The sequence below is a fragment of the Homarus americanus genome, unplaced genomic scaffold (assembly GCF_018991925.1).
Source record: "Homarus americanus isolate GMGI-L3 unplaced genomic scaffold, GMGI_Hamer_2.0 scaffold59495, whole genome shotgun sequence".
Taxonomy (NCBI): domain Eukaryota; kingdom Metazoa; phylum Arthropoda; class Malacostraca; order Decapoda; family Nephropidae; genus Homarus; species Homarus americanus.
This window is the reverse complement of record NW_024732415.1, coordinates 4,136,764-4,164,242: the sequence shown is the minus strand read 5'-3', so window position 1 is coordinate 4,164,242 and position 27,479 is coordinate 4,136,764. Positions and strand designations below refer to the sequence as shown.

General features: G+C 43.7%; 1 protein-coding gene across 1 annotated transcript in view; it reads right to left on the bottom strand.

The window, feature by feature from the left end:
* Positions 1 to 6,808, bottom strand: part of LOC121868617 (retinal homeobox protein Rx-B-like) — a 74,516-nt gene extending 67,708 nt beyond the window's left edge. The window contains exon 1 of the mRNA XM_042369437.1: positions 5,066 to 6,808. Coding sequence (XP_042225371.1) covers positions 5,066 to 5,750 — 685 coding nt within the window. The 5' untranslated portion in view covers positions 5,751 to 6,808. The remainder of the gene's footprint in view (positions 1 to 5,065) is intronic.
* Between the last annotated feature and the right edge of the window lie 20,671 nt (positions 6,809 to 27,479).

Genomic DNA, 27,479 nt, shown 5'->3' with positions numbered 1-27,479 from the left:
TTAGGGTAGGTTAAGTTTAGATTAGGTTAAGGTAGGTGAAATTAAAGTTAGGTTATGGTAGGTACGGTTAGATTAGGTTAGGGTTAGGTTAAAATAAGTGCGGTTAGGTCAGGTCAGATTGGGGTTAAATTAGGGTAGGTACAGTTAGGTTAAGTTAAGGTAGATACGGTTAGGTTACTTTAGATTAGGATTAGGTTGTTAGATTGTGGTCAGGTTATACTAGATTGGGGTTGGGTTATGTAAAAATGATTCCCACAGTAATACATTAATAATAATAAACGCCATACACGCCTTGTTTATATAACCAACATACGTAAATTTAGGCTTCATTTAGAGTAAATACATTGAATATGTTGTGTAAATTTCAGTGAATGGTAGGATTTTTTTTTTAGGGGATGGGGGGGGGGGTCTGACAGACCTCAGGCTAGGTTAACTAATAAGGGTTAATTTAACCTATGCTAATCCTGAACTTGACCCAGGACCTAATTAATTTAACGTATCCGGCAAGATTAGGGGGCTTAAAATAAAGGGCAGCAGGATTTTGTGCAGTGGTAAGTTGTATTTGTTGTGGGGTATTGGTCATATGTCAACATTAATACGTACACCAGACACGTTCATATGTACACACAACGCATATTTCTAAGTCTATACACCGCACGTACAGTATGTAAACATATGTATGCTACTAGTCCGATGTGTAAACTCATGAAAAACTTTTAAAGGAAGTAGTTCACCCCATGCACATGTGTGCGTGTATGTGCGCGCTTTTTATACACGTACACATGTTGCGTCTTAATTATTTCAGGCCTGAGTTGTCTGTGTGATGTGGTTGAGAGATTTCTGTATTCACACACATTAAGAAAGACTCGTGTCCTCGTAACAACCAGTTAACTACTACACGCTGTATTATCACACCAATAACTAGCAACCGTAACTACCTGTACCTCGTTCGTGCGGACAAACAGAAGCCATAACTACCTGATTCGCGCCAACAGCTAGTGACTGTAACTGCTTCGTTCATACTAACAACCAGAAACCATAACTGCCAAATCCACACCAACATCCACAACCCATAACTTCTCGTTTACACTAACAACCATGACGAACATCCACTTGTAAGTCAATGCAAGTCGCTCCAAACTTATCTTCAGTATTAACAAATTGAGTACGATGACTTACCGGCTTAACCAATGAAAATCGATGACTTAACCCTTGAGTATGATAATTTAACCCCTTGAGTACGATGACTTAACCCTTGAGTATGATAATTTAACCCCTTGAGTACGATGACTTAACCCTTGAGTATGATAATTTAACCCCTTGAGTACGATGACTTAATCCCTTGAGTATGGTAATTTAACCCCTTGAGTACGATGACAATCCCTTGGGTATGATAATTTAACCCCTTGAGTATAATAATCTAACCCCTTGAGTACGATGACTTAATCCCTTGAGTATGATAATTTAACTCCTTGAGTACGATGACAATCCCTTGGGTATGATAATTTAACCCCTTGAGTATAATAATCTAACCCCTTGAGTACGATGACTTAATCCCTTGAGTATGATAATTTAACCCCTTGAGTACGATGACAATCCCTTGGGTATGATAATTTAACCCCTTGAGTATAATAATCTAACCCCTTGAGTACGATGACTTAATCCCTTGAGTATGGTAATTTAACCCCTTGAGTACGATGACAATCCCTTGGGTATGGTAATTTAACCCCCTGAGTGTTGTATGTTATGTATCCAGCTCCCCCTACCCCCCCCCCCGACGCCATACAGTAGGCACAACTGACCACAACTTACAACACCCTCCTGAGTTATGAAGGAAATACACTGATTATATTGAACTGGTCTTTTGGGATCGTGTTGGGTTGTTATCCGTGTATTGTGTATGTCCCAATTAAAACGTTTACTGGATGTACGGACACACACACACACACACACACGGAAGGACGGAAAACGGATGGAACGGACGGACATCTACTAAGTCCATACAGTTGTGAAAATACAGTACAGTGTTAAAATGCCGATACAGTGTTAAAATACAGAGTACAGTATTCAAGTACACATACAGTTTTAAAGTACAGATACAGTATTTAAGTATTACGAAAGTGGTTTATACAGAAATAACAGTAGGAGTACAGGCTCATTATATGGTACGGGTACAATACAGTACGGATATAGTATGTTGTAATGTACGGGTACAGTAATTCATTAAGTACGGATACAGTAAATAATAAAATACAGATAGAGTAATTAATAAAATATGGGCACAGTAAGTTACAATGTACGGGTATAGTAATTTAGTAAGTACAGGTACAGTAATTAATTAAGTACGGTTACAGTTGTTCATAAAGGGTACAGTAATGAATTAAGCACGGTTACAGTCTTTTATAAAGTACGGGTACAGTAATATTTTAAGTACGGTTACAGTTATTCATTAAGTACAGGTACAGTAATGAAATAAGTACGTCGGTATGATTTTAATGGGACTTAAGACCATTACTGAGATTTCAAAGTTCTCGTCATGAATCGATCGCTGTTGACCAAATTGATCCAGTTCACCGATAGCAGCTGGCCCGGTGGTTCAACTTGGTCCAGATACCAAATATTAATTCACCTAATAATAACAAAATTACCTTAACAACAAGTGCTTCATCTCTATAACTTATCAGCATTCTCTAAATAAACTCAAGATTCGCTTTATTTTGTCCCGTTTGTTAGTGGCTTCCTCTTTATACTTCCCACCTCAGTAAATTATCTCTGGACTAACATTAATAAGCGTGTGTATACTGTAGTGACTCGTCCTGTCAACACCGGGAGTTTCACCAAGCAGAGGTTGAGGGTATACGAGAAGATGATGGATGGGGTGTCTTGTGTGTAGTAAACCTCGTCATCTTACTGCATGATACACCTCATCCACACCCTGTATAACACCTCCACACACCCTGTATAACACCTCCACACACCCTGTATAACACTTCCACACACCCTGTATTACACCTTATCACCTTACTGTATGATACACCTCCACACCCTATATAACAACACCTGCTGTATACGACACACGTTTACTGTTGTAGTGGTTGTGTTGGTTGTGACTCTCCCCCACCCTCTCTCCCTCGTGTCCTCCTTGCGTAGTTATTGTTTTTGTTGTAGTTGAGGTGTAAGTGTGGTTGTTATTGTATAGGTTTAATGGAGTGTTTCGTGAGGGCAGAGGTTATTAGCTGTATACTGTTATCTCTCTCACACACACACACACACACACACACACACACACACACACACACATACTATCCTTGACCACTGAAGGGTCAAGACGTACCTGGCGCTGCTCTGGTAGCAGCCAGGTCAACTGTTAAGTTGGCCCATACCAACTCCCTCCCCTGAACCCCTCCTCCCCACCGGAATATCAACAAGTTCTCGCCAGAAGTTACAATTTCATTTAGGAAAGGAATGGAACCAGTGTTGAACAGAGTTGAACTGTGGTGAACAGTGCTTAAGTCAATGAGAACAACTCAACAGTAACAGCCGAGTCGTACCCAAGTTAACCTTCACACAGTGAGGTCCCAGGTACCCAGTGATAACTGCCCGTGAGACCCAACAACAACCAGCGATGTGTTAATTTGTCTACGATAGGAAGGCCTGGGACCACACCTCACTCATGTAACACCATCTGTGAGGGAACTACTACACCACGTCAGGTCCCTCATAACACCATCTGTGAGGGAGTTACTACACCACGTGAGGTCCCTCATAACACCATCTGGGAGGGAGTTACTACACCACGTGAGGTCCCTCATAACACCATCTGTGAGGGAATTACTACACCACGTCAGGTCCCTCATAACACCATCTGTGAGGGAGTTACTACACCACGTCAGGTCCCTCATAACACCATCTGTGAGGGAATTACTACACCGTCAGGTCCCTCATAACACCATCTGTGAGGGAACTACTACACCACGTCAGGTCCCTCATAACACCATCTGTGAGGGAATTACTACACCGTCAGGTCCCTCATGACACCATCTGGGAGGGAGTTACTACAATACGTGTTTGCTGTTCAACACCTACATTAATCTGTATGTTCACTGTATGTTCCTTTGCCTTTCTCTAATGAAGGCTTTTGTTAAACCACCAATGTATGTAATAAGTCATTTATGTCCATTGTATATTTTCAGCCTTCGGGCTGCAGAACTTTTTCAATAAACTGTTAATTATTATTATTATTTACACTGATAACTAACAGTGTATATATAGCCTGACCATCTTGGTGATATCGGTGTTGGCCGATTTAAGATATTGTTCTTGGATTATCGGCCTTTATATAACGCACTTTGTCTTTTTAATCGATTTGTTAAATTTGCCTTGTTACTTCTTGTTAAATTTCGTGTTATTTTACATTTGCTATTATTTTTCTCATCGTGTTAATTAATTAGCTTGAGTACAGGTGATAAAAATACCTTTGAAGGGGCATAATTAATTGTACAAGTAAATTACAAAGAATTGTGCAGTTTAATTCTTCTATGGGTATTTTAGCATAGGAAGATTAAATAACCAATCACCCAAGTTATTGGTTTTGTTAGTATCATGATCGCTCGATACATCGCAAGTTATTGATGACCGCTCAATAAATCACAGGCTATTGCTGACAGTTCAGTAAATCATAGGTTATTGAGCACCGCTCAAGAAATAACAGGTTATTGATGACCACTCAATCACAGGTTATTGATGACCGTTCAGTAAATCACAGGTTATTGATGACCGCACAATAAATCACAGGTTATTGATGGCCGCTCAATAGATCACTGGTCATTGACGACCGCTCAATACATCACTGGTCATTGACGACCGCTAAACAAATTACAAGTTTTAGGGAACTACTGTAAGTGATGAATCACAAATAAATAACAGTTTAAATCACCGTATTTACTTGATACAGATGTTATGTGTTGTTCATTAAGTGTTAAAGTTGATTATGTTGTTTTGTGACTACCTCATCCAGTGTGTGTGTGTGTGTGTGTGTGTGTGTGAAGGACGCGGTAACACTCACCGTCGCTCTTGTCGGTGTCGGGGGCAGAGGCGGGCGATGTCTCCGTCTTGGGCGCCGTCGGGCAGCTCACATGTTTGTCCGCGACAGCTGCCGTTCCTTGTTGTTGTTGCCGGTGCTGCTGCTGCTGCTGCTGCTGTTGTTGTTGTTGCTGCTGCTGCTGCTGCTGTACCCGAACCTGACCAGCAGCAGTGTGCTGTGTCTGTGGTTGAGACTGCTGTTGGGGGTGGTGCTGCTGTTGTTGCAGCTGATGGTGGTGCTGCTGCTGCTGTTGTTGCTGCTGCTGCTGTTGCTTTTGATGGTGGTGGATATGTTGTTGCTGTGCCACTGAGCAGTCAACAGGATGATGCTGGTGGACTGAAGGTGTGTGTTGCTGTTGTGCCTGGTGGTGGTGGTGGTGGTGTTGTTGGTGGTGGTGGAGGGACGGGGACCTGGCGGAATGGTATAGGTGAGGAGCGCCCTGTAGCTGGTGTAGTGCCGCCAGGTCGGGCGTCGGGTGGGCGTGGAGGGCCGGGGTGAGGTCATGGGTGAAGGGCGTGCTCTGGGGCAGCCTCACCAGGTCAGGGAGGTCCAGGAGGTGGCTTACCGTGAAGCGCTTTTCACTAGGCGAGCCAGGGGCGGTCACCACCTTGTCCAGGTAACCCACCTCACCGCCGCTCCCGCCACCACCCATGTTGTAGCTCATCATGGTGACGGTCACTGGTCACCAGGTGAAGATGGAGAGCGATGTGTCTTGACCACACTCGCGTCACCAGGAACAAATTACCGCTCACACGTCACACCCAAAAAATAGGTGCGCTTCATATAGTATTACGCACGTCACCAAATAAACATGTGCCTTATATATTCTTACACACTGATCACAAAAAAAATAGTTGTGTTACGTATTATTTCACACAGGGGACCAGGCGCTATATATGACTATGCAAGGGTCACAAAAGAAAAGTTATCGGGACCATATTATCAAGAATGTCACTATAAACGACTTATCGAGCACGCGTCACTTAAGAACAAATCAACAGGCACAGTTCACTGCCCGCAGGACACACACACACACACAACTACACTTGTCGGCGGTAATATCCATGATGGTGTTTTTTCTTGCTGTGTCTCGTCTGATAATTTGTAATGGATTCCTTCAACATAGAGGACAGTTTGTGAGGCGCTGTGTGGCAAGGAAGCCTACAGAGGGACGTCGTGCCCTGGGTCGCACCGTACACCTCCTCACTGCTTCACCTCCTGCCTCTAAACCCGGACCTTATTCCCCTTATCTGATTTTCTTGAGTCAGTCCTCATTTCCAAGGTGTGTAGCAGCAGCAGGAGGAGGTTGAGTGGCACAGGTTGGCACTGCCCCCGGGGGTGCCACTCTCAATTACCGTGAGAGGTGCGGCTGGCCTGCGGGGTCGCGGGCCTTCGCCAATGCCCAGAGTAACAACAGCACCTCGCTACCGCACTCTTACGCGACTTAAGAACTTCCCAAGGAATTCGTGATCCAATCTTTCCTTCGTGTTAATGTTAGAATGGTTTTAAGGCGGCTGTTGGTCAGGGGACAGCCAGGAAAATAATATAGAAAAAAAAGAGCGGGTATATTCGTGGTGTAGTGTAGTGTGTGAGGGGGGATGAGACCGTGTCTTGTGCGTGGCGTCGTCCCACCTGCACCTTATTATGTGCTGGTGACGGTGGCGCCAACACGGTAGGTAGGTAGGTGGGTGGGGAGAGCGTGGACCAGGAGCCAGCAGGAGAAGGTGCCACCACACTCACTGACACCCCGGCGCCACCCTCACCCTCACACCTCCCGCCCCGCCCTCCCTCTTGGCCACACCCACACGTGCCCTAAGGGGGAGGAGCTTCTTGCCCTCACTCTCCCAGCAGGCACCCGCACCACTACATCCACTACCTCTACACACCGCCAGTTTACTCTACACACCTGGTGGTTTTTGGTCCTCTCTATGATACTTAAAATGTGAGTAAATAACCAGGGATTGATCCGTCAGATGTGGGGAACCAGTTGTTGTGTCCCCTCAGTGTGCTGCCCCGCGCAACCTGCCGCGCTTCGCTATTGGCTCTCCACCTCACTCACACGCCCTCGCCCCGCCCACACGCCTGTTCAACCTTACTGTGCCACCCCCCTCACACACACCCTGGCGACTGACACACACACATACACACAATAATCCACAAACAAACAAACCTGAGGTGTATGTGGACGTCATCTTAAGAGAGTATCACACAAGAGGCAAGTTATAAAACTGTCACAGGCCACTTTTGATGGACAGGGGGGCGGTGAGGGGCGGCTGGGCGGCGGCGAGGGGTGGCGGGGCGGCGGCGAGGGGTGGCGGGGCGGCACGGTATCATACACTATACAGCGGGCCACCCACAGTGCTTACCACTATCTGATGACACCACTTTACAATGCCAGTGTCACCGAGGATTAAACACAGATTGTCCACTAATTATCACCTGCCTAAATACCTTGACGTTGGTTCAAGGCTTCAAGTCCCCTGTGTATTATTTACAGTGTGGTGACGGCTGATGTAATGCAGTGGTGTGGTGACGGCTGATGTGATGCAGTGGTGTGGTCCTGCTCACTGTACCTGGACTTACTTAACGAGTCACTTAATGCAGTATACAAGTGTTGGTGGAGGTCGTGGCTAGGTGGATAACGCTCTGGTCCTGGGAAGCTCCTAATATGTGGGACAAGTGGGGCCTCGAGGCGCCTCTGTAGTAAGCGACAAAGGTCCGAGATATGATCAAATTATCTACTTTATTAAATGGATGTTTTCTCCACATTTATTCTCACATGTCAGATGGGGAACACTAAACATTTTTGGCTTTTGAACTAAATAAAACATTAAAACTATTAATAATATTTTTAATAATAAAATCTGACTATAAACTCATTTACGGTTAATTTTATTTATAGTATTTTTTTTCGTTTGTTTTGGTGATCCATCTTTTTATTTTATCATCTAGTAATATTTTCTTTTTTTCACTGTCAGTATAAATTGTTTATTTTCTTGGGTGAGATTATTAAGTGTCATGCAATTAATTCTATAACAGATGTACGTGTTATAAATTTTTAGATTCACCCATTATTATTAACACACCAGGTGAGGCAGGTAACACATATACATATGATAGACAGACAGATAGATAGATAGATAGAATTGTTGGTTGTTTTTTTATAAATAAATTAAACACTTGCAGGTTAATGATGACTAAATAGCTTATACTAATTTTGAGATTGGTCAATTTAGTAGTTGATGGTGTGCAAGGTTGTTGACTGGCTAATCAAACAGCTACAATTTAATCATTCATAACCAATCAACAGGTATTCAGACTGGCTAATCAAACAATTTAATAAAGGATTTTTTTCTTAATAATTTTACGAGTTTAATAAAGAAATTCGATTCAATATAAGACGACCGGAGTGAGTGATTAGGAGGGTAGTTGAGTAATTAAGAGGTGGTTGGTGTGGTCGTGATTGGCGTTGACAGTCGGGCTGGCGGTGTCATAGCTGGTTGCTCTTGACACACACACACACACACACACACACACGCGCGAGGACATCAACACGTACTGGAGTGTTAATTGTTTTGAATGGAATTATGTTTTGTGTGTGTGTGTGTTCGTTAGTCCCATACTCCACCCCCTTTCACCATTCTGTCACTTTCCTCATCCTTCCCTCTCTTCTCCCCTCACCAGTCTCCAATTCCCCTTCTTTTACCCTCTCCGCACCCTCCCCCCATTCACCCCTTACCCTCTTCCCCCTTTCACCTCTCCCCTCTCCTACCTTCACCCATCTGCCCTACCCCTCTCCCCTCACCCTCTTCCCTCCCCCTTACCCCACTTTACCATTCTGCTTCACCCATCTCCCTTACCCCTCTCTTCCCTCCCCTCACCCCTCTCTTCCCTCCCCTCTTCCCTCTCACCTCCCCTCACCTCCTCCCAGTCATCTACCTAACCTTTACACAGTTTCATAGAGCCAACTCATTTTCCTTAATAGTTCACAAGTCATATTTGTTTGATGTAAATAAATAAACCTGAACCTTTCTGTTTACATATCCTTGTTTTCTTTAGGTATTCCCGTTTTCTTTAGGTATTCCCGTTTTCTTTATCCTCGTTTTCTTTAGGTATTCCCGTTTTCTTTCCCTATATATTCTCACGTTCTTGCCTTTAACCAATCTCATTTTATTAACCTATTCCTGGCTTTGAACTATTCCCCGTGTTATCTGTATATTTCAGTAATTCCCGTGTTCATTCTGTTGATTATTTTTCTAGTCATTGGTTGAATATTTTCTTAATTTTTAATGATTCCTTATTTTCCTGTTTGTTTCTTAAAATCGTCTCGCTGTTTATCTGAATATTCAAGATTTTTTTTTATACTGTATTACCATTTTTTCCCTAACTTACATCATTATAAAATTATTTCCTTAAACAATCTCCCGATATTTCCCTACATTATCATATTCTCTCACATTTCCTAAAATATTTCCCTGTACTATTTCCCCAAAGCCTCCCCCATGTTCTCCCCTTAAATATTTACCCTCGTATGGGGTCCCCCTAGGGTGAGAATTACCCTAAGGGCGGGCTGGGGGTCCTTACCGAGGGCTTATGCTAATTTGTAGTAGAGAAGAACGTCTTGTTAGTGTCCAGGACCTGACAGTGTGGTAGCTCTCTCTCTCTCTCTCTCTCTCTCTCTCTCTCTCTCTCTCAAATCTTGTGGGCGACACGTTACTTTTCTGCCTATGATAATATTTATCTAACTCAGTGAAAGTGTTTTTTTTCTATCTGTCGTGGTAGTGGCGGTGGTGGTAGTTGTGGTAATGGTGGTAGTTGTGGTAATGGTGGTAGTTGTAATGGTGGTGGTGGTTTACGTGACGGTGGTAGTTGTGGTGGTTTACGTGACGGAGGTGGTGGTGGTGGTGGCGGCGGTGAGGGAGGAGTCAGATGGTTATCTCATCCGGTTCACCAACAACACTGACCTCCTCCGCTGTGTGTGTGTGTGTGTGTGTGTGTGTGTGTGTGTGTGTGTGTGTGAAGACATTTTTATGTTGTCCTTCAATTTATAGAAAAGTTAAAAAAATCGATGCAGCAAGTCACGTCCTATTCATGTCTTGTTCCTCATAATCAAGGCATGTCTCTCATTCATGTCTTGTTCCTCATAATCAAGGCATGTCTCTCATTCATGTCTTGTTCCTCATAATCAAGGCGTGTCACTCATTCATGTCTTCTCTCTCTCTCTCTCTCTCTCTCTCTCATTTTTTCTTACTGGACCTATATCTCTCATCTTCTCTCACTACCTCATCTCTCTCATCTTCTCTCACTGTACCTCACACTTCAAACACTTGTGACTAATTAATGACATCTTCCCCCAGTGTGTCTTGAGTCGTAAACACCTGCACTCCACATAAATGTCCTTACCGCCATCTTCATTTAATCGTTCACCTTTATTCTCTCTGGTCTCTTGTGTAGGCATCCTAAACTATATCCTTAGGTCCTTCGGCCAGTCTCTTCCTCACACCTCACCTGCACCTTGATGACGACTACACCACACACCTGGGGGTCGTCACCGTTATCAGCTCCTTCGTTCTCAAGTGTTCTTTAATTTTTGTCATCGTCTTGATCTTTATGCTTTACACAGTAGTTCCTGATCCCATAAATTAATCTAACTAATTTAATCTTAATTACCCGTAAGCTAATCTGACTTTATCTAACCGACCCCTAACCTGACTGAAACTAACCTAGCTTAACGTTGTCTATCTAAATTTAACCTAACCCACCTCAAACCTAGCTTAACGTTGTCTATCTCACTTATACCTAACCTAACCTAACCAATACCGGGGAAGGAAGGAAGGCGGGTAGAAACTTAAAGAGAGAAACACGAGGGAGATTAATGTAAGACTTGTGTAGTAAGTGACAGGGGAGGACAACACCCAGTTGAAATATCCCAAACACACTTACTCATATCCTAAAGTAATACAATCATTTAGGTGACATAACACGTCTTGTCAGCACATCTCTGTACACTCGTTTATGTTATGTCGGCCTCTGGAAAACTATAGCGAGTCATCTTACTACCCAAGCTTGACTTATTAATGAATGGTGTGTGTTACGCTTCTCACTAAATAGTATGTATTTTGTTTTAGTGGTGTTGAAGGGACTTGCATGTACCCCACTCAGCTAGACGTGTGTTAGATGAGGCTGTCTCTTGTCTGGCTGTGTAAATCTTATTTTTGAATCAGTGTGAAAGATCTATAGAGGCTTGAGCCGTCTGCGCTTAAGAATGAACTGGGTTGTTTGTCGCTAAGAGAAGGTCTTTAATGTGTGATATTAAAAGAAGAGGAAGAAGAAGAGTAAGAAGATAATCTTTAACGACCATCCAGTAATATTAATATCTTGCTTCGTTAATCAGATAGAATTGTATAAACACATAAATTAAGGTGATGAATATGGACTCCTCGTTCTGAAGTATGATGGTGCAGTGTTGGGGGAGCGTCACACACACACACACACACACACACACACACACACACAGGCTACTCAAGGTTCACTGTGGTATCATGTTTATGAAATGCGTGTTTCTTAATCTCAATAATAAAGTCGCCAAGAAAAAAACTTGGAGATCAGATAAAACAATCCAACTAAACTCATCACGTATCTAGATCTCCCATGTGGGCTGATAATCCTTAACAATTTAGATAACGTGTAGAAAAATACAGGACAAATAAAAGCTCGAGAAATCTTGATTAAACAAACTATCAATTAAAGTCACTTAATGATCCAGTAAATATCGTAAAGTTGGATGATACTTAAAGAACACAAGATATAAAACCAGCAGAAAGCGAGAAGAACAGCGAGTATTTATGAGGGGGAGTTAATGACACCTTGGCTGCAGCTGCTGTGTCGTGCATCCAACAATTAAGTCGTCAGAGGTAATGACACACGACGGTGTTCTCAGCGGCCCAGAATGAAAGAAAAGCTCGTAATTTGGGTGGGATGGTCGGCGCCTGTGCTGGGTGATCTGGGGGTCGTGTCACCGCGCGCACACAAATAAACAAATCTCTTAACACTCCTCAAAGGCCCGGGCTGTAAGGGTGAGCCGGAGAGTGAGTTCCTCCCTCACCCTCAAACCCTCTAGGTCTCACCACCATATCAAGACTAAATCTTCATCTGCATATTCCTCGACTTCCCTCACCAGATCGTCACCTCCGTCATGATATAATTTGTCTTGGGCATCAGGAGGACGACAGGATAAAAAGACCCCACCTGTAAAACTCAATCAGCGACTAAGGTAAACATAAACAACACTGACATGGAGGACCATCTCGGTATCAACACAGCTGCTCAACACATTAAAAGGCGAGGAGCTCCAAGACGAAGCCACGGCCGCCGCCCCTCGCTGGATACCTCAGGACGTCACCTCTCCTCAAGACCCCTGGCCACCATCATCCACGCCCCGTCCTAAGTGAACCTGACGCTGATGCTCCGACGACGCTCACGTCAAGAGAAGGTGTGGCGGACCTGACCACATGTACTCCAGCCCATGGCAAGGTCCTCACTGACTCCTGCTGCTGTTACTGCTGCTCCTCCTGTACTGTTCATAGTTCTCACTGTACTACTGTTATTTATTTTACTGCTACTGCTGGTTCTTACCTTACCACCACCACCACTGCTACACTGTTAATGTTTCTCATTCTATCGCGTCTGCTTATAATACTACCAGTGGTGGTTCTTATCCTACCACTACTCTTGTAGCTGGTCTCACCACTGCTTGTGGCTTTACGTTTGCTGTTGTTGTTACTGCTGCTAACACTTATGTTTTTAACGCAGCATCTGTTATTACTGCTGTATGTGAAGGTACTGCTGCAGTGTCTGTTTCTTCTATAACTAATTTTCTTAACTTGATGTACATATGTCTTCAGCAGTCCGTCTCCGTGTTTCTCTGCCAGAAATATTAAAAGCACTAAAGATGGCCATAATAATCAATATTTAAAATAAAACAGGTGCTACTGTTGGCCTGAAGATAAGAAATTATAAACATTTTAGGATATTAGTTTTCGTCAAATCAAATCGAAACTATTGGTTAGTAAGACATTCTTTGTCAATGTATTAAGCATCATCGCTGTACCTGACAGTTACCTAAACCAGAATATTTATAACTGAGAGTTGAAGAGAGCGACATCATTTAAATTGTAATCGTGTTTTCTATTTGACCATTAATTTATTACTTTTCATTATTTTTTAATTTATATTCATTTTTTCAACATAAATTCCAATAAGTAAACAGAAGAGCGTGGTCGTCATACAGGAATGGTTAACAGTGACAAGCTTATAATATTGTAAGCAGGATGTTCTCAACCGATGGACGTTACATATAGAGGAAGGGGAGGGGGGGGGGAACACATGCACTGTGGCTGGGAGTTCCACACAGTGTTAGCCCAGGATATATTACACCCACTAATAGTCCCGTGGCATCAAGTAGTTCAATGGTGAAGGACGTTATGCTGGCGTGTGTGAAGCGACAAGGATAAAACAGTGATATTTAGGGGCCTTGTTGTGCACGAGGAACACCGCACCATAACACATCTATTACAGCAGAAACAGCACCTGTGTTTGGTCTTGGATCTCACCAATAGGCACCAACCTGGACCATGTGTGAGAAATGTGTCGTAGTGAAAAATTGTGAGAGTTATTTCGACCTCTTATTAATCGTTCAGCTCGACCTATTGATTCACTTGTTTGAGATCGACTTGATAATAATACTAATTTTAAATCAAGGAACATAGTTTATACTGTTCGAAACAAGGAACTTCATGTTAACATTATCAAATCAAGGAACTTCATGTTAACATAATCAAAACAAATAACAGCAAAATATAACAAAACAAGGAATTTGCTATTACATGTATATTCAAAACCACGACCTTGACAAGACCTATACTCGTATTTCCAAAGTGCTCCTTCACATGGCGTTGACCTCAGCTGGTGTCAGTTTATTTCTGGTTAAGACTATTTTATCACCTGTCTTTAATGTTAATTGGTTCCTTTACCTAAATATTAACACCTGGATGAGATTGTGAAGGTAAGAATCCCAGCGTTATGTTGTGTGGGGGGATGGGGTGGGTGGGGGGTGTGGGGGTGGGGGGGGGTAGGTAGGGGGGGTGTTTGTGTTGGGGGGGGTGGGTAGGGGGTGTTTGTGTTGGGGTGGGTGGGTAGGTTGGGGGTGGGGTAGGGGGTGTTTGTGCTGGGGTGGGTAGGTGTGTTTGTGTTGGGGGAAGGCATTTAGATGGGTGTATGTTGTGGGCGAGGCTAGGAAAGGTATGGGTAGGAGGGAGTGTTTAGAGCAGAAAGTGTTTGTGTATAATAGGTGTTGAGGAGGGGAGGGGTTAATGTTTGTGAGTGTCAAATCAAGAAGGTATGGGGAAGGGTGCCTGTGGGTATGACTTTTTTGTAGTGTGTGTGTGTGTGTGTGTGTGTGTGTGTGTGTGTGTGTGTGTGTGTGTGTGTGTGTGTGTGTGTGTGTAAAAGTTACTCAACACGTGCATGGTATATTCATGTACAGTATGTGGCCTCAGTGAGTCAGGGAACTGGTGCTGCTGAGGAAGGCACATGTGTGTGTGTTAATATATTTTATTGGTGTGGTAGTAGGAGGGGGGCCAAGGTGAGGGAGGGAGAGAGAGAGAGGAGGAGTGAGTAAAGAGGGAGGGCGAGAGAAAGAGATGGAGGGACGGAAAAGGGTGGTAGAGAAGAGATGGAAGGGGTACAGAAAGACAGGGGGTTGAGGAGGAATGAAAAGTAAGGGGGGGGGGGAGGGTGAAAAATGGAATAAGGGACGCAAGTATAAGAGAGAGGGTGAAGTGGGGTTCGGGGGTGAGAGAGAGAGCCGCTGGCACACATTATAAGCTAGTAAACCAGCAGGTCGTCCTTGCTAACTCACCCGCACCACAACACTCGTAAACTGTTAATGGCCACACTTCCCACGCTGGCGTTGCTCTTACTACTGATGTTACTACTACTACTACTGCTGCTCCTACTACTGCTGTTGCTGCTACTTTGATAGAGAGATGTTGGAGGCAGCTATATTTATTTTTATACCATATTACAGCTCATAATGTAAATGGTTGGAAGACATCATTGTCAAGTACTATGTAGAGGTTCAGTGTGAGAGTTTCATCCCTGAAAATATTGTATTATATGACCGTCTCCCCATGGTAGCCTCTGTAACAAGTAATGGATACATATAAAATGATGTAAGAACAAGATTAAGTATAAATGTAATTCTGACTATACGCTGAGAGGAGCAGATTAAGAGCCTTGGGAGAATTGAGATGGTGAAAGGAGTTTGAGCCGCTGTATAGACCTGACCCAGTATGACAGGTTAGAATTACAGGTAGTTGAGATTCACCCCACCTGGAGCAAGTTAATCACAGGTATTATATAACCATCTCAGTAGTCCATTGTATTCTGATATATGCAGATATTACCAGAAGATAATCTCTATAATATAATACCTGGCTGTAGCCAAGGAAGACCACAGTACACTGTCTTGTATCTGGCATCTGTTCTAGCTGGATGATGACAAGGCGAGGCACTCATTATAGTTCACCAGGATGACAGACACCAGAGAAGAATACAAGAAATGTACTAATAAACGAAGCCGGTGAAATGATAGAGTTATTGAAGAAAAGTGCATGGAGAAAATTTTTTAAATAATTTTGGAAAGAAGTAAAATATAGGGCCCAAAAACGGTACTGATGGTAACGACAAAGCTGGAAAATGGGTGAATGTGATGATTTATCATAATTGGAAATTGATTTTATTTTTTTTCAAAAGATAAGTGGAGGAAGAGGAAAAAATTCTGTCTAAGGAGACAGATTAAAGCACCTGAATCTGCACTCCCTCGAGAGACGTAGAGGGCGATATGATCGAGGTGTATAAATGGAAGTCAGGGCTAAACAAAGGTGATGTAACAAAGGTACTCAAACTATCCAACCAGGAGCGAACTCGTAACAATGGTTTTAAATTAGACAAATTTAGATTTAGGCGCGAGATAGGTAAACATTGGTTTGGAAATAGATGAGTGGAACAAGTTGCCAAACATCATCATTAACTCAATGAGCTCGATAGTTTCAAACATAGGGTGGATGGATATATGAGCGATGGGGGTTAGGTGTAAACGGGACTGCCCAGTATGGGCCAATAGGCCCGCTGCAGTTTCACCCATTCTTCTGTTCTTATCAGCTGACTATGAAGACGGAATAATAAATTCACTCTGTCTACAAGTTAATTAATGTTATTGTTGCAAGTATTTGGGTCACTATACAGAAAGTAACACCTTTGAGACACTCATCATCTTTAGGTTTTAGAGTTTAAACTTATTTTTTTTAATTTAAAATCTTGTTTTAGGAAATTTATAAAAAAGTATACATTCATGCTTTATTTGTCTCTAATATGTGTACCAGAGTTTGGGCCGTGTATATGGGACCCAGATCATTATAACATTTGAATCTAATTTTAATAATGCTATCAAGAGCATCTTACTGCTGAACCATCACCTTGTTCATGTACAGTACAGGCAAGAACGTAGAACCCAAAACAAAGATAATATATTTTGTGTCCAACTCTAAAGATAAGTTCTAATGCATAAGATGTTAGAAAGGTCTTCATAAATATGGTATGTTTGTATGTATGTATTGCAGTCTTCATTTTTATGCACCCTTTAATTTTACTATTGATAATAATCGACTAATGTTACTTTAAATATTTCTTACATCACTATTTTTTTTAAATATCAAGGTGGATACTGAGGTTAGAGAGGGTGGTGGAGGTGATGGTGGTGTTGGGGGAGGAGAGGAAGAAGAGGTGAAGAAGATGGAGGAGGAAGAGTAAGAAGAAGGAGGAGGAGCAAGAGGTGATGATGATGATGATGGTTCTGGCGCCGGGATGACCCCAAGTCACGTTGGCTGAATTATGACCTGCTGACATCTGCTCTGCTGACGCCTCACACACTGCTGATGCCCCCCTGACCTGCTGACACTGCCATCGCAAGTGTCACCGCTGATCTGGCATCTCCTCTTTCTTTTTGCTGGTTCTTCACTGTTCCTCATTTCGTGTGTATTCGACTTTTTTCCCTCCTTAGTTATATCCTTAAATATGGGTTGCCCTCTTTTAAGTATGGGTTGTCCTCTTTAGTTGTCCTTAAGTATTGGTTGTCCTTTAATATGTGTTCAAATTCTCAAAACTTCTTATGTTGAATTTTCTTCCTAACTGGTGATGTTTATGAACGTGTCGACCTAAATGTAGGGTTGGTGTTCTTGTTCATGTCGTGTAATCTGTGCTGTTAGTACACACTTGACTTGCCCCTTGTATTTGTGACCACATCCTGGACAATACTGCGTCTGTTTAGTCTGGTAACAGTGTGTGTGTGTGTTTCTCCTGATGCTACCTTTAAATCCGGGTTGTATCTTCAATTGCATTAGATTTAAATCATTCAAGCATCGTTAATTCCGGCTTGTGTCGTCAATTATCCATTCACTCAACTCTCCCCCCAAGCCACTTACTTCCTCAACCACCCACCTTCTTTCCTCTCCTCACTTCCCACCCCCCACCTACCCCCCCCTCATCTATACCCAACTTCTTCCCCGACCATGGATTTACTTACTTCCATCCAATTCCCCACCCACCTTCATCTACTCCCCCCCAATCACCCACCTACTCCCCCAACCCACCCACACAATCCTCCAACCATCTATGTATCCTCTCCCCCTCAAGCACCCACCAAAGCAACCTTCCCCACCCCACCCCACCCTTTTACCCACCTCATCCCACCCCCCACTCATACTAACTGACATTTGATCTCCGTTATTACCGCAAATGTCCCCACGTGCTGAGGTGCCCTGGTGGTCCGTGTTCACCCCTGACCTTGCGTGACCCAGGGCCTTGTGGTCACGGAGGGGGCACGGGTCAAGCACACAACAGGGGTCGGGGATAGGGACTCTAGGTGACCTGGCTTTGTGGCTTAGTTATTATTGTTTAAGTAAAGACACTGCTTTTAATAACACTTATATGATTGTTTTGTGAATATAAGTGTTACGTATATATATAGGTGTTACGTGTATATAAGTGTTACGTACTGTATACATAGGTGTTACGTGTTTGTGTGATAATGTTATATTGGTGATATATATGATTAAGGAAATTACCTGTACCTATCTGTACTCTTAATACATATTCTGTAAATACATTAGTAGGAGAAAATGATTGAGAGAGAGAGAGAGAGAGAGAGAGAGAGAGAGAGAGAGAGAGAGAGAGAGAGAGAGAGATTCTATACTTAATCAATTTTAGGTAATTATTGCACTGGGAATGAATGAATGATAGGGCAGAGAGAGAGAGAGATCGTGTTAACTCTCCACTAGGCCAAGGACTCTCTATCATAAGGGTAAAAAAAGCAAACCGAAAAGAAACAGAAATTAAAGACCCACCCCGTGCATGACCACCCTGGAGCAGTTACCTCAAGTCACACAGGGTCAGCAACTTGTTAAGGGTTATAATGTATTTTTAAGGTTGAGGTTGTGGTTGTTAGATGCTGAGGGTTGTAGAATGTGTGGTGATGGTTGTTGCATACTGAGGAGTGTGGCTTTTAATTTAAGTTACAGTTCATCCCAATTTGGATGAATGGATAATGGTGATGATGGTTGTGGTAGTGGTGAGGGTTGTGGTGGTGGCCGTAGTAGTGGTGGTGATGATGGTTATGGTAGTGGTGGTAGTAGTGGTGGTTGTAGTAGTAGTTGTGGTGCTGGTGGTTATGGTGGTGGTGGCTGTAGAAGTGGTAGTGGTGGTTGTAGTAGTAGTAGTGGTGGTTATAGTGGTGGTGGTTGTGGTAGTGGTGGTTGTAGTAGTAGTGGTGTTGGGTGGTAGTAGTGGCTGTCGTTTTCGTCATGGTCGTGGTCTCCTGCGGGGACAGTTGCAGGTCAGCTGGGCCCCAGTCCTAGGTGATCCTAACCTAACCTACCTATCACGATATTTGGACTACTAGGAGTGTGGTCTATTAACAGTTAGGTTAGGTTAGGTTAAGGGCTGGTAGGACATGGCGGACACATTGTAATCAAGGCTCATCTGACCAATCACCTCCTAGATAAATATTACAGGACCTTGAAGTTGGGAGGAAAACTCGTCATTATTGCACATCCTGATCGCAAGGTGTCCTGTGTGTGTGTGTGAATGTGGACGAGTGTGTGATCGCTTATTAGCGGTAGTGTGATTATGTGCGTGTGTGAATGTACAGTATATGTCTGCCGTGTGTGTGTGTGTGTGTGTGTGTGTGTGTGTGTGTAAGGGGGGTGTGAGGGAGGTGAGCATTTAAGGTATAGGCTGGGATTTTTTTTTCTTACAACTCCTCAAACCTACAGGAGCCAACTTAGCACCGCACACTAAACACACACCATGGCGATAACATCAGGTACCCACACAACTAACATTTGAGAAAAAATGAGGGTTAACTGTGTCAATCATGTTAACAGTTGAGTGTTCATTCTCACCGTTAACATTATATCCTCATCACCCCATCACCGACTGACTTTACCATTACTTTCCTCACCATCACTCTTATTACAACAACAAACAACAACATAAGCCACACACACACACACACACACACACACACACACACACACACACACACACACACACACACACACACACAGCCCCTTAACGTAAGAAAGTTTGAGAATCCGGGTAGTGGGCGGTGATGGGCGTCCCAGGAGCGCCGCGGGCCAGATGAATCCCTCAGTCATCTCCGCGTCTCAGCATCACAGACGCCGGCCTCACAGCTCACCGGAACTGACCAAAAATAATCCTGGGTGGTGGTGGGCCGGGGCGGCGCTGTCCGCGTGTCGGGTGTCCGCGCCCGGCACGTAATTACAGGGCGGTCCAGGGTGGCACTGTGGGACACTGAGGTGCCCCACTTACGCCACCCACACCGCTGCCCCGCCCCACCCCGCCAACTCGCCCGCTCGCCGGATGTCCACTCCGGTAGGGGAAGTAGACACCACCCGTGTCCAGTATGTTGCGTGTCCACCCCGGCAGTAGCGGTAGACTCACCATTACCTGTCCATCGAAGTAGCGACGCGAGGCACTACACTACACTACACGTCTCATCTACATATCTTAGATAAGCCCGAAGGTGGGGTGAAAATCACACAGTAATTACAAGGACAAAGTGGTGGTGGTACAGAGCGAGATAATTACCTCTTAGGGCCTGGAGGGTCCGGGGGCTGGAGGCGGCGATACATCAAGACTGACGATCATTGAGGCTCCGGCTAGCATTTTAACTGAGCCGTGTGTGTCGTGCTCTGTGCTCACACAACAACCTCAATAAGGTTACAAAAAGCACCAGAGAACTTGCAAAATTCGCTCTTTTTGGGACCCCGCGTCCAAGATACTGTACCAAGATAAGGACGGAACCTTGTGATGATAAACCTGCCTGTCTTTACGTCCGTCTGTCCGTCCGGTTGTAGTCTCTCACTTTGTTGGTGGTCGCAATTTGTTCCCATTTGGTGTTTTTATTCTTAAACATATAAAGATTTGTCCTCAAGGTATCGTTGACTCTCTCTCTCTCTCTCTCTCTCTCTCTCTCTCTCTCTCTCTCTCTCTCTCTCTCTCTCAAAGTTAGTGTGAGCACTGTTGCTGTACAAACTGGATTTAATTTGTTCAAAATTATATTTTTGTTCCTTTTAATTTTTATTTGCTGATTTAGGGGGGTTTGACAAAGTTAATTTATGTGGGTTTAAATGTTAAGTATTTTTATAAGGACAACACTCGGTTTGTTGAGTTGATTAGAAATAGTGTGGAGGCAGACCAGTGGGCGTATACCGTCAGCTGCTGGGTAACACTGGGCCCTTCTTCATGGTGTTATTCTCATACTTCTTTATTTTCCTCAACAGCTATTGTGGTCTTTTTATGACTCGCCGTATCTGGTCTCGTATGGGGAGAATACTTGATTCACGATGATAGTGTTCCTGGGGGCCAACACGAGCCACTAAGGTTTATTGTGATGATTAATAGCTTGTGAACTGCTATAAGCCGTTTTTGTTGTTTGAAGATGTTGTTGGTGAGTGCATTAACTTGACGTGTGTTAGCGTTGATATAGTAGTGTGTGTCGTATTGGTGCGTTGGATAATAATGAGTATAGAATATAGTCCACCGAAGATATTAATGTTTTACTACCCAAGCGGGGCCCAATAATGGCTTCGTTTCGTCTTACTGTTTTTAAATGGCTAGTGTGGAATTATGGTGTCAGTTCCTATATAATATGGAGTCACCATTAGATTCTTGGACCATTAAAACCCTTATATATTTTTAGTAAAGGGTAAAGACGCCACGATCTCATAGTCACTCTTACACAGTTTCCAGCAACTAACTGTGATGACCTTCTTCTTCTTCTTCTTCTTCTTCTTCTTCTTCTTCACCGTTATCGTCTCCTCCCATTTTTTGGTTAGTACTGTAGCTTTAGACAGACAAGCGCTTGTTTAATATCTCTCTCTCTCTCTCGCGGAAGTGAGTCTCCGAACTGACTTATCCTGACTGTTTCATCTTATTAGGGGTCAATGCTGCTTCATTTTGGACGGGGGCGAACTTCTGACCCCGAGTGTATTGTACCTTGTAGGAAATCTAGGAAGGTGTTGTTGTCCCGTCAGAGGGGAAACGAGGGTAAATATTTACAAGCTGACGAGTTGATCATGGTAAATTGACCAACAGTTTGGCACTATACTTTAGATGTGTCCTTGTGAATTGACGACTGTGTCCTGGAAAGTTGAGGATTGACGGGTATTCTTTAGATAGCTTGAACATATTGACTCTTACATCGTGATAAGTTGACAGCTACGTCTTTTAAAGTTGACGGCTCCGACGTAGACTTATCCCAGTTAGTTGACGGTTATATTCAGGCAAATTAATGGGTTGATTGTAGAAGATTGACGTGTCGGTGCTAGACGGGTTGTAAAGAATGACGGTTCTCTGCGTAAATTAACGGGGTTGATCTTGGCGAAATGACCGTCGGGCGGTTGAAGGAGAGGAAGTGAGGATTAGTGCCCGGCTGTGTAGGAGCCCCGCCTGTGTCGGTACTGAGCCCTCATTATGGACCTGTCACGCCCACCACAGTGGCTGATGGTGACGCCCACGCCACCACGGTGGTTGATGGTGAGACCCTCAACACCACAGTGGTTGATGGTGACGCCCACACCACCACACTAGCTGATGGTAACGCCCACATCATCACAGTGGTTGATGGTGACGCCCACACCACCACAGTGATTGAAAGTGACGGCCACACCATACCTGTGTATTAGAACACGGTATACTCGTGTAACAGTGTGTGACAACTTAGGTTAAGTCACGTTAGGCAGAGTCAGTGTAGGAGACGTCTTCTTGTGTTCACTTTATAATGTTATGTCAACACCTTGAATAATGTAAAGTCTTTTACCGTATCCCTTAAATTATTGTTATACACCATCACACCAAGCTGGATGTTACGGTGTCGAGTTAGCTATCCGTCCGTCCGTCTGACTTTGTTTCCGAGCATTGATCTTTTGTCTGGCTGGAGTAACTCGGCTCACTTGTAACAGTAGATGGTAGTAAACACTCGTGGACGGAGTGTGATTGTTCCGAGATGGTATCCTTCTAGTGTTTTGGTGGACACTTAGCTAGAGAGATAGTCACTGACGGACGGTGATCGTGGGTAGTCCGTTTTAAAAAAAAAAAAAAAAAAACGCAAGAAAACCAGATACTTGGTCTCTTCTTATTGCATGTTTTCCCTTGGGGAGTGGAGAGTCTTGAGCTATATGAGTGGATATATAACAAGTTTTTTTCTGTTAATGAAGCGCAAGATGGTTGTGTTGTCATCTCTCGGTATTTAGGAAGCACATTTAGGCTGCTGTTATACGGGATGACTAACATAGATTTGTTGAAAGGACTTACAGTAAATATAAACTTTTAATTTAAACCTTGCAGTGGAGTGGCACACACACACACACACACACACACACACACACACACACACACACACACACACGTGTGTGTGTGTATGTTGTACCAAGCAAAGCTGTAAACGCTGGTCCATGAAGTTTCGGTCCTCATGGTTACATTTCTAATCAATCTTTTCCAAAGTTCTCATATGTTACCATCGCCTGGTAGCTGATAGAAACTTAAAGGCGTTTGTCTTGTGTTGAAACCCAATAACGTATTCATGGGATAGGTCCATCGAACTGTTAGAGTTTATAGGATAAGTTATACTGAGGTGCAGGTGTGTAAGGTGGCCCTGCCTTGAGGCGAGGTAACGTTATCGCTGAAGGGAGTCACTTACTGGAGGTGTCTCCCTGTGTGGGGTGAGGGACTCAGGACAACATAGTGTTGTGTGCTGGTTGGGTGGACGATTGACACTGTCAGTGTGAGAGATCACTAAGACGCGACAGTGCCTCGTTCCAGTCATCCAGTTAGTTATTTAGTGTGTGAGGCAAAGAACAAATTTTCACTAGACTTTGGATCTTTGAATATTCCAACAGATAGCTTCGTGGTGCCGCTGAAGGATGTAAACAATATTTTCACTGCTAAAAGAAAAAAAATTAGTACACGAGTAATATCTCACCGTGTTTGCTATATACAGTACTACCATGTTTACCTGCGTCAGATTTGTATTGTTCCCGAGAGAAGTCATAAGAACTATCTGAATGACGATAAGTCTATTGTTTGTGTTTTTGGAAGGTTGAGAATACATTATACCAAACACTGAATCAGACAAGCCGCCGCCAGACCATCAAGAGACTACAGCTGCGGAAACTGTTGAACCTGTACGGCTTATGTGAGCGTGTGTGTGTCTTTCCTTTAAGTGTGGTGGGCTAGTTTGGGCAGACTTACCGTGTGAGTAACTTAATCGTGGTGGCGTAGTAAGTTAATTAAGGATACTTAAATTAATTAGAGATACTTTAATAGCGTGTAAGTAAGTTTAGTAATCGTGGTAGGTTATTCAAGGATGTGTATATAAGTAAGCTAAGACTGGTGACGTGGTAGGTTAGTTTGAAATACTTAAAGTAATGTGTAAGAAACTATAGTAAGAGTGGTAACATGGTAGGTTAGGTATACTTAAAAGGCGTGTAAGTTAAGTAGCGTGGTGGGTTAGTTCATGACAGCTAAGTAACATGTAATTAGCGTGGTGGGTTCGCTAAGGACAGCTAAGTAGCATTTAAGTTAAGTTGCCTGGTGGGTTAGTTAATGGCAGCTAAGTAGCATGTAAGTAAGTTAAGTTGCCTGGTGGGTTAGTTAAGGACAGCTAAGTAGCATATAAGTAAGTTAAGTAGCGTGGTGGGTTAGTTAGGGCGAGGGTGATGGATCGGGCGGTGACACACGGGGGCTTCCTAAACAAACACCGGCTTAGTTCCAACTCTTTACCTCCCGAGTAACACGTCAAAACATAATTGATTATACTCGCGCCCCCTCGCTGCTCTGCCAAATCTACCCAACCCGGCCACTCCAGAAACTGCTTACCGCCCTCTGTCACTCTCGTCTGTGTAGTATTTAGAACCTTGAAGCGTTTTTAAGTGCGATTGGAGTGTGTGTGTTAAGTGGTGGTGCTTAAGTGGGGTTTTGTAAGTGTAAGTGTGGGATGTGTGGCATTATGGTGACCTTATGTGCCCCAGTGTGGTGTGGGGACCCGTAACCTGAGCCTGGGTGTAGTGTGCTGGGGGAGGGGGAAGGGGAGAGGGTTGGGGAAAAGGGTGCATGGGGAGAGGGAGTTTGGGTGAGGAGAGGGGGAGAGAGGGAAGTCGGATGGGGAGAAGGGGTGGTTGGGGAGATGAGGAAAGGTGATGAGAAGATATTAGTGGGGAGAGAAAAAGATGGTATGAGGAAGATAGGGAGGGGGTGAGGGTAAGGATAGTGGAGAGGAGGATAGTAGAGGAATAGGGTGAGGATGATGTATAGGGAGAAAATGATCGGTAGGGGAGGCGACAGGGAGGAGGGGGGATGGTCTAAAGGTAGAGGATAGGGGAGAAGAGGATGGGAGTATGTGAGGAGGTTAGTGGGAAGAACACTAGAACAGTGGGGAGAGTGCTGGTGGTGGGGAGGTAGTGGGGAGAGTGCTGGTGGGGAGGGTAGGGTAGGGTAGTAGCTGGTGGGGAGGGTAGTAGGGGAGAGTGCTGGTGGGGAGGGAGAGTAGGGGAGAGGTGGAAGTGAGGCAGAGCAGCTGGATGAAAGTTGCCTCAGTCCACGCCCGGATGTTTTACCCCAAATAACAGAGGGTCCAGGATTCTCACAGGTTCCTAACTGGTGGTAAAAGAACACCTCTCTAGCTTATTAACTTAAACTAAGACGCAGTTAATTCTCAAAGCATCATAAGTTAAATTCTAAAACTGGTGATGTGAGAATGTATCTTACTTGTCCAATTTAACTGTGTACAAAAATGGCTTCACAAAGAGTCTTACGTTAAATTATCCAAATCACAAGAAAATTAACATTCCCCTGCTTATTTCACCTTAAGATTAACCACCCAAACTATAACCTAACCTAATCTAACCCCCAGATAGAGTTTGGTTAGTTAATCATCAGATGAAATAAGCTGGGTTGCTAATCTTCAGGTGATCCAAAATTAAGAAAAGACCTGTGACCGTGAACCCGAGTGACCGTGACCTGGCGGAGGACCTCAGTAGTTAGCTCAGGATGACGGATGATTGTGTCAAGTAGAGGGGAGGAGGAGAAGTGGGGGTGTGGGAGGGGAGGGGAAGATATGGGGGTACTGGAGGGGAGGAGAGGGGAGTTTATGTCTGTGAGGGGAAGATGTGGTGGTGGTGCTGGAGGTGGAAGGGGAGGGAAAGGTAACGAGGGGAAGTGTGGGAGGGAGAATGAGATGAAGGAAAAGGAGAAAGGAAAGATACTGAGGGGAGATGGATAAGACACTGAGGGAGAGAGGAAAAAGGAAGGTGAAGGGAGAGGGAAGAGGTAGGAATAATGTGGAGGAGAGAAGTAAGAAAAAGAAAGGATAATGAGAGGAAGCTGGTAGGAGGGGGAGGGTGAGGTCAGGAGCTGGTGGTGAGAGGAGGCACGTGTAACCAAGATGACTTTTACCTTTGTCGTGGTGATTAATTACTGTTATGTCTCAAAACTGTGACACCTTACTTCCTTCGTCTCACTCACTGGTTTATTCATCTGATTCACTTAGTTTATTCATCTGACTCACTGGTTTATTCACCTGACTCACTGGTTTATTCATCTGATTCACTGGTTTATTCATCTGATTACCGATTTACAGAAGAAGTATTATTGTATATAACTTATTACACTTACAACCTATAAGACACACATTTAAATTTTAGTTGGAGGTGTAAGTAAATCACGTGACGTCACTTAGAAAAACACGAAACTATAAATAAATTTATTTTATTTTTTGCTAGGTCGAGATGTTTACACCGAGGAGTGTCACGTGATATGACAGGGTCCTCACAAGCTGTCATAATAAAAAAATTTCTATCACATGCGTTGTCGATACATAGTAGTGTTTGTTACTCGTGATATTTTTATGCATTTGTAGTGTGTTGGTGGCCTCGACGTGACCACCTACAGTGATGTTTGACGTGAGATTTAATCAGGCGTGGAAGGAACAGCGAGTGATGGATGCGTCTGTGTAACAAGTACCTTAGTTGACACAAGAGGTCAGGTGAGCTTGTCTAGGGTTGACCTGGCATAGCATAACATAAGGACCACCACGATTCAAGGGTCCATATGCTCAAAGGGTCGTATAATGGGTATTCCCCGTGACTGCTGTAAGACTGCTCCTCACTGTTTGATTTATGATGAGGCGCAAACATATTGACCAAACATGATATTAAACTCATACTAATCCTTAGATGCGTTTAATTACCACTAATTAAGTGATACAGTTAAGGTAGATATTTTTTTTTCTCCAAAGATTCTTTTCCTGTGTACGGATCTAAGTAGCTTATTTAGTCTCGGTAAGATTTTAATATTATTTTCGTGTTGGAGGTTTGTTCTTTAGCGTAACCATTTAGGTGCATTCTTATGTCATCAGTTACGAGGAATAGTGAGAGTGTGAACCCCAGAGACTCAGACTCCAGTTGTGCAGTTGATGGTAGAATGGGGGGAGATAATTACTGTGTCCTCCTGACCCCTGCTGAGCTGACATGACCCTCCCAACTGACCCCTACTGACCCGATGACCCGACATGATCCCCGCCCCGAGTATGACCAGGGCAGAAAACGATGATATCACGTTAAACGTCTATATAATTTTGGCCTCCAAATGAATACTCACAACCTTGACCTCGTTGTCAGTCGCTGTGTGGAGTGTCCCCGACATATGTGGTAATTATGAGATGTACTTTTGGTTGTAGTTTCAGACTTCAAGTCGATCA